General features: G+C 33.0%; 1 protein-coding gene across 1 annotated transcript; it reads right to left on the bottom strand.

Annotated features, from left to right (window-relative positions):
• Window positions 1–16191: 16191 nt before the first annotated feature.
• Window positions 16192–16950, bottom strand: LOC140047675 (uncharacterized protein F54H12.2-like). Its single transcript, XM_072092713.1, has one exon. It carries the CDS (start codon window positions 16948–16950, stop codon window positions 16192–16194), a length of 759 nt encoding a protein of 252 aa, XP_071948814.1.
• Window positions 16951–18019: the final 1069 nt, after the last annotated feature.

An 18019-nucleotide genomic window follows, 5' to 3' on the forward strand; every position in this document is an offset into this window, starting at 1 on the left:
GAGGTAGACGCGTCTTACAATGCTCTGGTACTGGCGTCTACAAAACAACCTTCATAAACCCCTAAACAAAACACATGATACCCTTTGAATTATTATCGCAATTTTATCTTTAGTTGAAAATCAATAATCGATAATCAACTTCAAATAATAAATTCACAACGGTATACTCCAATCAATAATAAACTGGTAACCGTGACGTCATATTTCTTTTTTTTTGCACACGAATGATGATTATACTCTGTTGTCAGAATAATATATCTTAACACGATGTGTATTCCAATATAGCTTAAAGCTGATTTTCCACTAGGCGAATTTGTTCGCGCGAATCTAGTCTGGGTTCCAGACGGAGTTTTGTCTTAATATTAGTTAAAAGATAAATATTTTGGCACATATGGCGTTTCATACGTATACTACTTGATTTTGGATACTCCGTCTGGGAAAACACGCACAAGTCACGTGGTTTGACACCAAGAATTCTTGGTGCATACGATTATCCAGTTGACTAGTTTCAGCTGCATGCGATTGGCTACTCACTCGTACACTGTTTAAATATTCATATTTCAGAATTTCAAAGACTCAACAACTAAGATGATGCGCATGCGCTATGTCACGTTTAGACAATGTGTACTTAGGTACATTTATGAAAGTCTGAAGGCTAGAAATTATTTTATATGCCTAGTAGTCTGGTAAACATTTGATGGGATCTTTGAAACATGAAAACTCGTCTTGATATATGATATGCTAGCTTCTCCGCAAATCAAACATTGAATGGATCATTTATTACGCGGAGATAATTTTGGTTTAATTCCCACCCAGACCCTGTCCTGTTCTGTCTGTGTGGTGGTGTAGCCCTGTTGTGTGCCGGTGGTATGTAGGCCTACTTCATTGGCGTTTTATTTGGCAGGTCATACGTGCGAGTTGAGTAGGACCTACGAAAGAGGCCTAGGCCAAGGACTAAACAATTAATAAACAAAACAACTTGGCATTACTATTTTATATTTCAACAGTCTCGATCGTACATTAAGCACTGGTAGGCCTACGTACTCGATCTCTTTCATTTTGAAACAAAATGATCATTGGTTGATTCGAAATCCATATTTACATACCGCCCGCCCCATATAGCCAAATACGGTATGATAACCTACGTCATTCTTATCGTATGTTTGCGGTCTGCAAATCGATTTCTATACGTGTTTCACAAGTCTGTATTTTCAGACAAAAATCGCGGTCGAAATAAAAACAAATAAATAAAAAAAAAAAAAAAAGATAATACAGACTTGGGGCAAGTCTAGCGCGAATCCAACGTTTCGAAGAGAAAAAATCGCCTACTCTCTTTCCACTACAGAGCGAATAGCTGCGACGTTCATGTTCCTCGCGTGGTTGCTGAGCATTTCGATTCGCATGAGTGCTCATGAAAGCGTCATAGCTCATTTCCTGAGCTCTGATTGGTTGCGCAATGTTTCGCTTCGCAAAAAGTAGAAACAATTCAAACTAGTCAATTTCGCTGAAGCGAAAAATCAAAGAAACTAGAATTCGTCGAAGAATGCAGTATGACAGACAGAAACGCGAATACGCATGTGCATAGCATGACGCTTTCGATTCGCGCGAACAAATTCGCCTAGTGGAAAATCGGCTTTAGTGTTCATAATTAGGAACAGACTACGCTGTAATTTATTATTTTTATTTATTGATACTTGATTAAATATTTCTAATTGATTCAGGAATCCTGATTTACGATTGAACAGCAGCTGTAGTTCAATTCAAATAACATTTATTTTCGTCCAAAGATTAAGATTTACAAAATAAGGACGACAGCAGGAGCCCAAAAAGATAAACATCTTGTGACGGGACTGCCTAAGACAAGTTAATAGTTTTTAAAAAAGATAGGAAAAATAGAGCAATAAATAAATAAATAAAAAAAGACAATTTGTAAAAATAAAGTAAAATTTGATGAACAGATGAACAGCTGAGTCGTATAGTTAACTTGTAAGAAGGTGAATCATAAACTAAAATCAAAAGTTATTTTTATAACTTACAGTTTTCTTTTATTTCCCAAACCTCTGGAGATTCAGTCGTTCCATTGTAGTTTGCTATTGCCGCGTATAAACTACCATCCACTGAGAAAAGTTTACCACTCTGAACCCCATGACCTGGTACTTGGGAATACTTTACGAATAGGTTACGGGTAAAATTCCATTTATACACCGTTGAGTTCACTTTAACATCGTAGTTTGTCACAAGTAAATAGTGGTTTGTAGCCAATTGTAAATACGATGCATCACATGCACCATCTCCTACAGTCATTTGATGATATTTGAAAAAACCTAAAACATAAGATGGAATACTTTCTTATACAGTAGATCTTTATTTTAATTGCAGTAACACTAAAGCAGTCGTGATAAAAATCACAAGGTATACATTTGAGACTATAGATAATGTCGAGTTTGACGTTAACAGGGCAAGTTACCAGGTAAAGATAGCTGATCTACTTCCTAAGTATAATCTAACCTAACCATCTAAATATTCTCTCTTAACTATTAAAAAAGACATCGATTCCCGGGACATTTCGGTTGGCAGCGCCCCCTATAATGTTCTAATTGATGTCATGATAAATCTTCTCTGCTGCAGCGTAGTGTAATAAACGTATATACATACCATGTGAGTTCAAAACATAGAGGTAGACTGTTTTGTAGTTTGCAAGAAACATAATATAGAGTTGTCCATTTATTATAAAATTCTCAACTTTTCGTACACCATTTGGTAAAGTCAAATTTTGGTAATTTTCATACAATTCAGCCGTATTGTTGAATCTGTATACCCTTGTTGGTGCTTTAGAATTATCGCCACTGAAATTTAAAAAGTAATGAATGAAAATTTGAACAGAAAACTAAGTCATTAGAAAAAGGAATTTAGATAAGTATATTCCGATAGTGTGCCAACTTCGGGCCAAAAACACGAGTAAGTGAGCTTTTTATGTGTGCTATAATGCATCTTAACAAACTTCTAGTGGCAGTGTAAGATGTTGTACTGTTTAAATACCCACTACTCACCTCTCCCCACTCCATTTCCTAATTCAAAGACACCAATTTGCACGAGTAACATATGTAATATTTGTTGTAAGAATAATTATGACTTTTTACAGTTAAAGATATATTGTCCCCTTGAAAATATTTTTTTTTTTTTAATTTTTGGTTGAATATGCCATTTTTAATGTCACATAATAGTTATCCATTTTGACTAAAAATTGGATTGAAAAGAAATGTATTTATCTGAAAAAACTGTAATTTAAGGGAAAAATAGTCAAATTGTCTGCCAGCAAATGGGTTTTTGGTTGGATTTAACCATTTATTTTCTCATTTATAAGTGAAAAAATGATTTTCCCCGTTTTTTTCTACTGAAGTAATTAACGTTATTAAAACTACAAAATAACCTATTCAAAGTCTGATTTAATTAATCTTCATTTTTCATGTTTTTGGGGGACAATACATCTTTAATCAATCTAAGGTAAAACAATCAAATGTTTATCAATTTCAATTGTTCTGTTTTAAAAACTGAATTACAACAAATAGCGAAAATTAGATAAACATAATAATCATAATTAACAAGCATACAAATATCAAAATCACTAACAATTACATACAATTACAAATTAATCACAGCGAGATCAGCCCGAATGACAAATTCTTCCTATGAAAATGTACGGCTCTTTCTACACTATCCAACGTTATGTGACAAAAAAGTGTGATAGTGTAGGCTCGCCCCAGCACAAAACGACAAACCCGTCTGTATGTTCTGATTATGCTAAAACACTATACTAAAATACTTACTATCCACCAATCACGAGATAATGTTTGTTCTTGTATGTGAACGCCGTATTGCTTGCTGATGATATACCAACAATGTTTGATTTAAACACGTAATCGTGGATAAACTCTGAAAAATTATTGCTAATGTTAACGCTAAACAAATATTTTCAGCAAAGTTTTTTTTTTTTTCTCTTTTGTGGCGCAAACACCACTTTTATTCACATTCATATTATCTCATATTACATAAAATCGTATTATTACCTCCGCCAAGGAGGTTATGTTTTCACCCCTGTATGTTTTAACTTGTAAATGTCGTTACAGTTCATAAGTAACATTTTTACATATATGAATTCTGTATTACTCCTTTTTTCAATAATTTTCTTATATTTTGTTATACACTTGACAGGATCATTATTATCATCTATCCCGTTTTAAAATAGTTCACACATTTTCATTTGTTTGTTTTCATTTTACAACCCGGATTATACAATATATTTATATACATGATAAAAAAAAACAATAATAGCTCAGTACCACCAGTAACCCGTATCACTGTAATTCTTTTTCAGTTAATCGTATCAAATTAGAAATTATATTATCATAATCTTACTTCTTAAAGCTACCCATTTTTCTATACTAGTAGTGGGGATGCAGGTATAGTCAGTCGTGATTATAACAATGGTTAACAATGGGGGTAGTATAAGACAATAGAGAATATCATTTCACTAGAATTGTTATATAGAATTGTTATATATTAATATACATTATAATATAAAATTAATAAATATTAAATAAAAATGATATGATGATTTAGTCGTTTGTGATGAGAACAAATGGTTTACAATGGTTGAAGTCAATAGGTGTTATGTTTCGGATTATAATACAATGGTTAACATAGGGTAAGGAAGTGAGACAATATAGTTTTTGTAAGATTTGAATTAGTCATAGAGTCAATAAAGATGCACCTGGTTAATTAAAACTAGTTAATTGAGGTTTTTGCTTGATGTATGCCGACATAATCCAAAGACATAAGTTATTTGATCCGGATATTATAACAATGACTAAAACAAAAAGATAAGAATGAATGAAGTTAAATAATAAGTATGTCTTGATTGAACTATACCGAAAGGTAATTAACCATCTTCCGGATTTGTTAGATAAATCGAAAGCAGTGACACGGGGTGTTTGACATACTAAAGTTTACTGTAACTTATCTATACAATTTTAACTTTAATTTAAATCATAAAAGGAAAAAACAAAAGAAATAAAAACGACGCTTCTGATGTCATGCATAAATTAATTTGTTATGTTTAAATATCGGGGGGGGGGGTATAATTTGAAATTCTATGTCAGTGTTATCAATTACATCGAAGTCACTCAAACTCTAGTACTAGTTCCAAAGTATTACCGCTACACGAGGGTTAAAGATGAATTCTAACGTGCATACCGGTAATGAACAAGAATTTGAAGACAGCAGTCTTAGCGGTAACGAGGAATTTTTGTTAGAAATTCTTGATGACAACGATGAAATGGTAAGTTGAATCAATTTGTACAAAAAATAAAAATTTAAGTATATTATTTTCCAAATGTTATTAAGAATGACTTCTTTGTTCTGTCTGTTACATGGATTTTGTTATTTAATTTTCAGATTCGATGTATAGAAGAGTTAATTGATGATCAGAACGAATTATGTAATGAAATGGTAAGTTACTAGTTCTATAAATTTATTTTGAAAATGGTAATAATATATGATATTTAGTCTAATATAAAAAAAAAAATGTAACATTTTGTATTACAGTACGGTATTTTGAATAGAAGCAGTAATAACGAAGAAGATATGATTGAATTTAATTATGAAGGAGTAGGAAAATACCGTAAAGTAATGGTAAGTTCTTTTTTTAAACATTGTTTTTTTTTTATAAATAGTATAATTATGTAAGATATATTGTTCTTAGTCTGTCTGTTTTATTCGTATTTTAGCACGGTAAGAGAAGAGGAGAGAAAAGATATTACGAGAATAATGAAGAAGATAATAATGAATTTGACGAGGAATTAGTGCAGCGTGGAGCTGGAAATTTTCGTAAACAAATGGTAAGCTTGTACGGTTGTTTTCTTCTTTACTTATAGATCTTTTATTTATTTATTTTTTTCAATGATAAAATATAATATAATTGGAGTAAATTGTTATTATTTTTCTTGTATTTTAGCCTGCTAAGAGACCTCGCATTGATTCAGAGGAAGAGGAAGAGGATGAGCGTAACATAAACGCTGTAAATGTTGAAGATCTTTGTATTATAAGGAGACTTAGAGATAAGTTCAACAAACGTTTTAATTTATTTTCAAGTGATCATTTAGTTACTTTAGTAGGGTTAGACCAATTTCGTGTTATTGATGTTTTACCTTTATTAGTTAGGATATTTGAACATGTGCTGAATACATTATGCCAAAATGTTCAACCACATGATAGAGTTAGGCTTGTTATTAACGCTAACGGTTTAGATATACCAATTTCCTTACCTTTTTTATTAAGAGAACATCTAACGCCAGAATTCATTTTAGCTGAGATAACTAAAGTCCTTCAATCACACATGGATATTTTAGTGGGGGATGGGTTAACCTTTAACATTCAACACATATCCATGCCGTTTGGAGGTGGTAGTAATAATTTCTTTAAAAAGGGTATTGATAAAACCAAAAAAGGTGCGCGATGTTTAATTAGAATTCAAAATGAAAACGACAAACAAATTTGCTGCGCGAGAGCTATTGTCACCGGTGTTTCATGGTTGGAAGATAAATTAAATAATAGAAAGCGATGGGATAATATTAGACGGGGTTTTAATTTACAAAAAGAAGCGGCTGAAAGTCTTTTATCGAGGGCTGGGGTAGATAAGGGTCCTTGTGGGATAACTCAGCTTAAGCGTTTTCAGGAAGCGTTACCAAATTATCAAATTATCGTTATCTCCAAGGATAATTTACATTCGATTATATTCAGTGGCGAACATAGAGAAAAACAAATATATTTGTATCACCACGATAACCACTATGACTTAATAACTAAATTAACTGCATTTTTTGAAGTAAGATACTTTTGCAACTTGTGTTTGAAAGGTTACAACAATAAATTTGAACATAAATGTAAATTCAGTTGTGAGCTATGTTGCTCCCATGATTGCACTCCTTCATTGGAATCAGTAACTATCATTTCATGTAATGAATGTAATCGTTCTTTTAAAAATCAAAAATGTTTTAACAATCACAAATCTTCAAAAAATGGTACAAAAACGGTTTGTGATATTAAAAAAATCTGTAAGGAGTGCAATCGTTTCATTAAGAAGGATCATAAATGCAATGAATATACGTGTAAAGTATGTAATCTAAAAGTCCAAACAGGTCATCTTTGCTACATGAAAAACGTAATTGATAAGAAAACCAACAAAACTAACGATGTAGATAAAAAGTCTGTGGAAAAATATTTCTTTTTCGATTTTGAATGTACCCAAGAAACGGGGGTTCACAATCCTAATTTATGCGTTTTACAAAAAACGTGTTTAAATTGTATAACAGAGGATAAGGACTCTGATCAATGCAAAATTTGCGGGGATAAAACCAAAATTTTTGAGGGAGACGATGCATGTAATAAATTCTGTGATTATATCTTTAATTCGTATCCTTATAACTCAAATTTAACATGCATTGCTCATAATTTTCAGGTGTACGACAGTTACTTTATCATGAAGTATTTACACGGCGAAGGTATTATTCCGGAACCCATTTTTAGGGGTGGGAAAATAATGTCCCTTAAGGTAAAGAATACGTCAATTCGGTTCATAGATTCTCTTTCTTTTCTTCCTATGCCCCTTAGTAAATTACCCAAAACATTTGGAATTAACGAGCTGAAGAAAGGGTTTTTCCCTCATAGGTTCAACACTCGTGAAAATATAGATTATGTAGGGCCTTACCCCGACCCCTCATTGTATGATCCGGATTCAATGTCATCATCTGTGAGAGATGAATTTTTCTCTTGGTACAATCAAAAACAAAACGAAATATTTAGCCTCAGACAAGAACTAACCGATTATTGTATCAGTGATGTTGATATTTTAAGAAAGTGTTGTCTAACTTTTAGACATATCTTTAAACAAGTAACGGTACTCAATGATACTGTCGATAAAGATGGGGTTGATCCATTTTCAAACGGGCTTATTACAATAGCATCAGCATGTAGTTACGTTTTTGCCCGAAATTTTTTAAAACCTGATTCAATTGCCATATTCCCTCCATCAAATTTTGAAACTATTGATAACCATTCTTTTATGAGTATGGAATGGTTATCCTACGAATCTAAACGTAGAGGAATCAATATTCACCATGCGCGAAACGGTGGTGAAAAAGTATTTGGACCATATAAAATTGACGGGGCTTCTTTTGATCCTAATATTATATTTGAATTTATGGGGTGTATGTTTCATGGTTGTAAAAAATGCTATCGATCAGATACCAAAAATCCCTTTACCGGAGTTACTATGGCTGACTCGTATCTGACAACAATAAAAAAATCAGAATTTCTGAAACAAAATTTTCCCCAATTCGAGTATGTAGAAATATGGGAACATGAGTGGAAGGAGCTTAAACGCTCTTTACCTCCTCTTTATCGACAGGAGATACTTGATGTACCTTACATTCACCCCACACTTAATCCAAGAGATGCTTTCTTTGGTGGAAGGACGAATGCTGCGCGATTATTCTACGAGGCTAACGAAGATGAAGAAATTCATTACGTTGATTTCACTAGCCTCTATCCGTATTGTAACAAATACGGAACATATCCCGTCGGTCACCCCAAAATTTTGGCATCTAAAAACATGTCGACGGATATTAATGACTATTTTGGCCTAATTAAATGCACGATTGAACCACCCAAACATTTACTACATCCTGTATTACCATACAGGTTTAATGGTAAACTCATGTTTCCATTATGTCGCACGTGCGTAGAAAATCAATGCCAAGTGTCGTTTACACATTCTACTGACGAAAGGACTTTGGATGGTAGCTGGGTTACCACCGAAGTTCAGAAAGCAGTAGAAATGGGGTATAAAATTACCAAAGTACATGTAGCTTGGCACTTTCACCAAAGAAGCGAATAATCATACTAACCCCTCATCGGGCTTGTTCACTAATTAGATTAACACATTTTTGAAATTAAAGCAAGAATCCTCAGGTTGGCCTGATTGGTGTATTTCTGACGCTGCCAAACAGAAATACATCAATCAGTATGAAGAAAAAGAAGGGATAAAATTAAATCCCGATAAAATTGAATATAACCCAGGATTAAGATCCTTGGCCAAACTCATGTTAAATTCTTTTTGGGGAAAGTTTGGCCAAAAGGAAAACCAGTCTAAAACGCTTTACAGCAACAATCCTAATGATGTATACGATCTTCTCTCTGACCCAGAGGTAATTGTAAATGACTTTAATCTAATCCATGACAATTTGGCCGAATTGAAATATCAAAATGAAAAGAAATCAATAACTTTCAACAAAAAATTTAACGTGGCAATTGCAGCCTTTACCACGGCCACAGCTAGACTAAAGCTGTACGAATTGTTAGAACATTTACAAGATCGTGTACTTTATTACGATACAGATTCTTGCGTTTTCGTTACTAATAAAACTAACCCTGATGAGTGGCAACCATCGCTTGGTGATTATTTGGGTGAATTAACTAATGAAATAGATCTCAAAGACGGAAAATATATCTCGTGCTTTGTTTCGGGTGGTCCGAAAAACTATGTTTATAAACTGGATTCAGGCAAAACTGTCTGCAAAGTCAAAGGTTTGACTCTAAATTTTAAAAACTAGATGGCACGCTCTCGCTTCGCTCGCGTACCATCTAGGTCGTGCCCACAGATGGTTCTCGAATACACAGTATTTCCAGCGACTATAATACATTGTCGTTTACAGAAACGAATAAATATACACAATGATTTATTTAGTCAACCAAAATTAGCACCCTGGGAATTACTTCCGAGAGAGAAACAAAATGAGTCATTTTTTTTTTATTTGGACTCATTTAAACAAACCCAATTTGTGTTTTGTATGTAACATTAGGCCTAAGGGTTGAGGGATGGGGGAAGAAGATAGGTACAAAGAGGAAACATTTTAAAATATATTCTTATCCACTCAGTAACGAAATAATGTTTTTAATGTTTTAGGCCTATAAATAATATACCACTAAATACAGTAAAACATTTACGATTTAATACTTTGTTAAAACTCTCACTGTCATAGTCGATTGAAATAGTAAAGTACATGTAACGATACACCACTACGTAAGTTTATATATTTTTAAATTATTAATTAATACAAACGTTGAGAAGCAACTGTCAATAATAACGTTTATTTATTTGTATATTATATGTTTATAATCTAACAGTAGGGCCTACCCACATTCACAGTAATAAAGTTTATTTGTATATTTGTTTATATTATATCTAACAGTACCAACACTCACAGTAAGAAATTTGCGATTCAAATTGCGATCAAAAGTGGTTAATACCTTAACAGTATTGTACAGCATTGCAATACTATTTATGTTTATTCTCCAAGGGGGCCCATAAATCTAAATCTATACCTCTATGGTTAAACCAAATAATTTGGAATGTTCCATTCATCACAAATCAATACATTTGTAAAAACGTATATTACATGTATCAAAATAGCATTTTTTAAAGAAAATCGGCCTGTCTTCAACATTATGATGCTGTACTCGAACAGTTCAACCGGTTTTCAGCTATTAAAAATAATTATCGTAGGAGGAGATAGGAAAATGCGAAGTGTCCTCGTATTATTGTGTGCGGGTATTTTTCAAATTGACATCCATTAGACAGTGTATACCACGATCGGAAAACACCCCTATTTGGGGCAAATCGTTGAACCTAAATTCGTTTTAATCGTCAATAACTAATTATCGAACTCAATTTAATTAGTAAACAGGGTTACATCAGGTGGTTAAAATTAATACCGAAAGTACGAACCAACTTTATATACCATCGAGTAAACATTCTAGAAATAACGCACGATTTACCGATTTTTGCCCTTACGTAAATTTATATATAGACTAGATGGTTCTCGAATACATAATAATTTCAGCGTTAAAAAACTTGCGATTTCAAATGTACGTACCGCAGGACAATAATACATGTCGTTTACAGGAACGAATAAATAGACACTGTGATTTATGTACTGAACTAAAATTAGCACCCTGGGAATTACTTCCGAAAGAGAAACTTGTCACAAAATGAGACCAATTGTTTAAGTCAAATTTAAACAAACTTAATTTGTGTTTTGTATGTAACGTTAGGGTTGAGGGATGGGAAAGAGGATGGGTGCAAAGAAGAACAATTTTTAAATATATTCTTTATCCATGTAGTAACGAAATATTAATTGTTTTCATGTTTTACAAATAATATACCACTAAACACAGTAAAACATTGCGATGTAATACTTTGTTGAAACTATCACCGTCCTAGTCGATTGAAATAGTATAGTACATGTAACGATACATCACTACGACGTGTATAATATGTTTATATAATGTAAAACAATTTGTGAAAACCACCCCTATTCGTGGCAAATCATAAATTCGATTTAATCGTCAATAAATATTAAATTATCTAACTCAACTTAATCAGTAGGCCTAATGGTTTTCAATTGTTTCTTAGAGCCAATTCATACTTAAGTTGGTTCCTAACCCTACCCACCAAAGTTGTTCTGCGTTTAGAGCATGTGATGCACCGTAGGCCTATCCTCTACTGGCTTTACAACGCTACTCATGCCAGTGAGGGAAGGGTGATGATGTCACGTGGGTGGTTTAACTGCAATAATAAAGATTTGCACATAATATACGGCGACTGAAAACGCTAGCTCATTATCCGTTAAAAAAAATCTATATCCAACCTCTGCAGCACAGATTGAAAAAAAAATGGATCGAATTTCTGTTATGAGTATACACATGGACCTCCATGGTATACAGTACTTGCCTTTACGACGCCTGAGGGAACAGACACTTGTGGAACAGAGATTGGAATGTTCCATTCATTTCAAATCAATACATTTGCATAAACGTATATTAAATCTATCAAAATAGTATTTTTTAAAGAAAATCGGCCTGTCTTCAACATTATGATACTGTACTCGAGCTGTTCAACCGGTTTTCAGCTATTAAAAACAATTATCGTAGGAGGAGATAGGAAAATGCGAAGCCTCCTCGAATTTTTGTGGCGGGTATTTTTCAAGATGGACATCCATTAGACAGTGTATACCACGATCGGAAAACACCTCTATTTGGGGCAAATCGTTGAACCTAAATTCGTTTTAATCGTCAATAACTAATTATCGAACTCAATTTAATTAGTAAACAGGGTTACATCAGGCGGTTAAAATCAGTACCGAAAGTACGAACCAACTTTATATACCATCGAGTAAACATTCTAGAAATAACGCGCGATTTACCGAATTTTGCCCTTACGTAAATTTATATATAGATGCTAAGAAAGTAAACTTTGACACAGTAAGTAGTATGGTAAGAGGAATCGGACCAGAAAAAATAACAACAACTAACCCACACAAAATAACCCGAGACCCAAAATCTTGTTCAATTATTAATACATCATCTAACAAAGATTACCGGATTGTGTACAATAAAAGAATAATAATAGAGGATTACAAAACTGTTCTATACGGTTATGTTTGGTAACTTCTATACTCACACGTACATTTATTGTGTTTAGGACCCTAATTGTATTTATTTTTATTTTATTGTAATTATTTATTTAATTAATTTTTTTCCTTTCACTTAAAATAAAATACAGAAGTGGTTATCGCGGTGATATAAATAAATTTATTTTTCTCTGTTCATAATTAAACAAATTTACAACTGAAAACACCTGTGCATGTTTAAAAAAAAAATGAATTCTGTCGTTAGATGTTAATTTTTTTTATATTTTTTTTTTTACTTATTCTTAGGATTTTAAATTCAAGTAAATAGTTCAGTAGTTAGTTATTAGTTTAAGTTATAATTATTTTTATTTATATTTTTTAAAGTAAGATGATCACTTGAACGTTGAACTTATCTAGTACTCATTTTTAAGTAATTCATTTATTCTTTGTTTTATATATATATATATATATATATATTTTTAAAATTTAAATTCAAATAATTTTGTAAATTTTATGTAATCGGTTGTACAATAACTTTGTAAATATCTATTTTATATTAAATTTCTGTCGTTAGATGTTAATTTTTTGTTACTTATTCTTAGGATTTTAAAATCAAGTAAATAGTTCAGTAGTTAGTTATTAGTTTAAGTTATCATTATTTTTATTTATATTTTGTTAAGTAAGATGATCACTTGAACGTTGAACTTATCTATTAGTACTCATTTTTAAGTAATTAGTTTATTCTTTGTTTTATATATATATATTTTTTTTTTATATTTAAATTCAAATAATTTTGTAAATTTTATGTAATCGGTTTGTGCAATAACTTTCTAAATATCTATTTTATATTAATTGTACAATAATAATTTCTTTGATTAATTTACTGTACATAATGTAAAAAACAAATACGCATTAGTGTTAATATGAATAAAGATTTAGATTTACGTTTTAAACATTGATTCAGTTTTATTGTTTAATTCGTGTCAAATAAGATGTTATAAAACGCAATTATTTAACTAAATTACCGTCATAATTGTAATGGCGAGTCCTTTGATAACACCTTTCACCGCAGTTATTAGCGGTCCGACATCTTCGGGTAAATCCGTCTTTGTAAGGAAATTGTTTGAAAATAATTATTTCAATAAACCCTTTGACGATATTTCATGGTGCTATGGTGAATATCAGAATTTATTTTCGGAATTAAGTACAGCTGTATCAAATATAAGTTTTATGGAAGGTATACCTATCGAAACATTAGATGCGTTTGATTCGAGTAAAAATCATTTAGTAATTATAGATGATTTGATGACAGAATGCAGTAGCGATAAAAGAGTCGTTAATTTGTTTACCAAAGGATCTCATCATAGAAACATTTCAGTGATATTTATAATGCAAAATTTCTTCTACGGTTCCAAAGAAATCCGTACCATTACTTTGAATGCTCATTATATCGTACTTTTTAAAAATCCACGGGATAAAACGCAAATATTGAATTTATCGAAACAAATGTATCCTGGCAAAGGGCGGTTCTTACAAGAGGCATTTAATGACGCTACGCGTGAATCGTACGGGTACTTATTCATTGATCTCAAACCATATACGTCGGAAGAAATGAGAATACGAACAAATATCTTTTCAGTAGATAAACATTACGCTTACGTACCAAAAGTATAACACACGTGATTTGAAATTATTCTATTCATTCCAATACAAACTCACAACATGTCAAAACGTATCAAAAAGAACGCAGAGACTTTAAAGTTTTTAGCTAAATGTACGCCTAAACAAAGAAAGGCCCTGCTTGAGAATGCCGACAGTCAATTAGTAACAGCAATCTGTGAGTGTGCAAAGAACATCTTAAAAGGTAGTGTACCGGTGTCTAGTGCTCATAAGAAGAAGTTGGCGAAGCATAGGAAACACTTGCGTGATATTTCTAATAAAGCTATACCTACGCTTCGACGTAAGCGTATACTACTTCAAAAGGGAGGATTTCTTAGTCTTATTTTGAAACCTATATTACAGACTCTGGGTGGATTACTTTTGGAATAAAATGGAGCACACAAAAAAATTGATTGTAGTTCCTCAAGAATTGGCAAATACATTGCTACATAGCAAACACTATGAACAAAAGCACAAAACAATAACTAACGGATTAGACGACTCTATGCAGACTATTCTTAATAGACAGGATATTAGCGATCACGATAAAATCACAATGTACAATCAAGTACTTCAGCGTTTTTTAAATAAAGAGAAGCCCGTTAACAACCCTTCACCTATGAACATAAATATGCATGGACCTCTTAATGACGAAGACAAGAATGATGAATCGACAGAAGCAATTAAGGATGATTCGATGACAAAAGAAGTATTGCAAAGCATGCCTATATCGTTAAAATCAAAAACTAAGACATTTTTAGATCGAATAGACCGATACAGAAATATGGGTATTTTAGATTGGACAAAATACGGTGAAATGATCATCGAAGGAGAATTGCTAAAGGGTAGTAATTTATTTGATTTAACCAAAGATATGATACAAGAAAGGCGAGGATTTGAACCAGTGGGGTGGAAAGAATTTATATCGTTGTTGGCTAAGTTGAACACGCCAGAAAGTTTGATTGGAAATGCTACACGACGCAACATGTTGCAACGTCTAAAATCTGGTGAAATAAGCCCTCTTTCAAAAACCACATCTACAAAATCTAAACGACTTGAAAGATTTGATGACGACGATGACGATGAAGATAAAAAATATACTATTACTAAAAAGAAACGTACTAAAACTTTCTAAGCCTGTAAACCCGTATCATTAAAAGTCCACGTGTTTACCGTACGATTTAGAAAATTTACAAAATGATTACTGTAATATTGAGGCGAATGTCCGAATGAATCAAACAATTCACCCTCGTTAATATTGTTTAGAAAAAAAGCGACCCAATGCGAACCGTTTTGACTACTATCATCAACATTTGCTATGTATGCACTAGGGTAACTTTTTATTCTTTTAGGTAACAAATCTGAAGGATATACACCTCGAAAGTATCTTTGAGTTAATGGATCAGATTTAACTAATTTTAAAAGTTGCACAGTATCCATGATTTTTTTTTTTTTTAAGTCTAAAATTACGTTACGAGACTTATCGATTTCTATTAATGAATCAAATTCTGAATAAACTATTACGTTAATTGTTTCGACCAAAGCGGTAGCTAATTGAATTTCAAGACGTATATTGCCGTGTTTAATTAAATTGAAATGTCCACTGCTTGATAAATCGGGTGTAAGGTCGAATGCAAACAACGTGTATCCTCTGGCGTAGTCTTCTCTGGATATTTGATTTCCCGTGTCGTCGAATAATGTATTTAATCCGGAGAATAAACTTTGATAGGCTAAAATATAACTTCCTTCACCGTTTGCTTCAAAATTAGGCTTTAATGGTTTCCAAGGTATTTGCTCACCGTCCAAATATAAGGATATAAAATTTGTGTTAAAGTGTTGAAAATTAAATGGATTTTTGCTATAATCACCGTTGAAAGCGTCGGTTCCTACTAATCCTACCACTAAGCGTTTCGGTAGATTCCCGTTGTACAGCGACTCTCGGGTAAAGGAAAGGTTCCCCCGCGGTATCGACAGCGTTTTAACCGCGACCCGCCGAAGAGGGTATTTAGCTGACCCGCGCTCCAGCGCTTTTGCATGAGCCAACGCTATAGATGGATTTAGTTTCACTTTTCGTACGTAAATAGATGCAGCTTCTAACTTGTGCACCGGATGACATCAAACAGAATGCGTTTTTACTTCGATGCAGTTTTAATTTAATGTCAACTCCATTCAGCATCATACGATCTTGAAAGAATATATCGCAATGAATAGGTCCTATCAAATCAACCAATCGACTTCCTCGTATGTACTGAGATCGTTTTTTAAGTCCTTGATTCGCAGCAGCATCGTCTAAAGTTGGATTTGCTACATCCATTCTACCCGCTGTATCTTTATAAAACAATCCACCTGTAAGGTGAGTTTCCTTCGCGTCAGCACCGTACGTTAACAAGGTTTCAATCATCGCTCTGTACGAATAAGTGTTATTCGATGGAGTAATTAATCTCTCATTCAAAGAAACGTCAACTTCATTGAATAAGGACTGTAGTAGTAAATTAGTTGGTCCAACAGGATCGTCAGCATGCAAATCTGTTCCATCGCCTCTTGTAATTTTAACTTTAACGCGTAGCATAGTCTGTGATAAATCTACGTATTCTTCGGTGGAACCTTGAATGTTAAATTGAACCGGTCCTGTATCGGTAATACTATTGAAAGGATGATACTGAACCCATTGTCCCTTTTTTATACTTGTTTGAGTCGGTGGAACAGAAAACAAATCCAATTCTGACTTTAAAAATTCGCAAGATTGTTTGTGTACGTACGCCATAGTAATTATATTATTAATCAAATATATCGGAGGATCTTCTCGCTCTCTTAGTTCTTCTTCGACTGACTTCATTGCTTTTTCGCTTTCTCTTTTTATTCACTTTTCCGCTACCATTCTGAGAAACAATTCGTTTACCGGCTTGCGTAATTCTACGTTTTGCAGCTTGTTTGATATTTTGTCCACTTATAGCATCCTCCATTATTTCGGCTCTGGTTCGTAACGCTTGTTTTCCTTGAGTTTTGGCACCCTTTTTAAAAAGCGGTACAGCTTTTTTGAACAAACCAGACAACATTCCACCTAATCCGTACCCTCTCTGATTAGATGATCCATGAAATACAGGTAGGCTTAAACCGCCAGCTTGACCTACGTAGTAATCCTCATACACGTTAGGCATGATTAAATGAGATGCGATGATCTACTCTGTCGAAAATGAAGCTTCACTAAAACCTTCCCACGTTGAAATGATACTTTCTCACCAGTGTCACTCCTTATATCTATCGAAATGGTATCAATTTCTTTTTTGATTAAACGCTTGTAGTGAGGCATCATGTATTCGTGAGAAGTAACGTTTCTCATTTGACTCTCCTTGGTTTGTACAATTCTCAATAAAGGAACGCTTACATCTCCAACTCGTTGATGTTCGATCACGTCTGTATAAACGTATAAACCAGGTACACGATGATGAAGATTAATCGGATGATTGCCTGTAACATTTGAATTTAATAGAATCGAAGATATGTCGAATCCCAATAACGTTTGCATACCTCCTAACGACGTTATAGATGTCAGAATATTGGTTGAAATATTAACTTTTTCCGATACAGAATTGAATTTAAACCTTATGTTATCATCCAACTTCTTTTTTCTTAAAGCAGAGTTTATCGTATCAATCAGTTTCGAAACTGAACTATAATATCCGCTTGTAATTTCGATTTTGTATTCCATCGTTGTTGTTTCTATTTGAGAAACGTTTAATCGTATCCAAATTTTATTGCTTGTATCGTCTACATTGTACCACGTATGTGGGTATTGTATTTCAGTTAAACCAACTTCCCACTCGCCTTTTAAT

This window comes from Antedon mediterranea, chromosome 4 (genome assembly GCF_964355755.1).
Source record: "Antedon mediterranea chromosome 4, ecAntMedi1.1, whole genome shotgun sequence".
NCBI lineage: Eukaryota > Metazoa > Echinodermata > Crinoidea > Comatulida > Antedonidae > Antedon > Antedon mediterranea.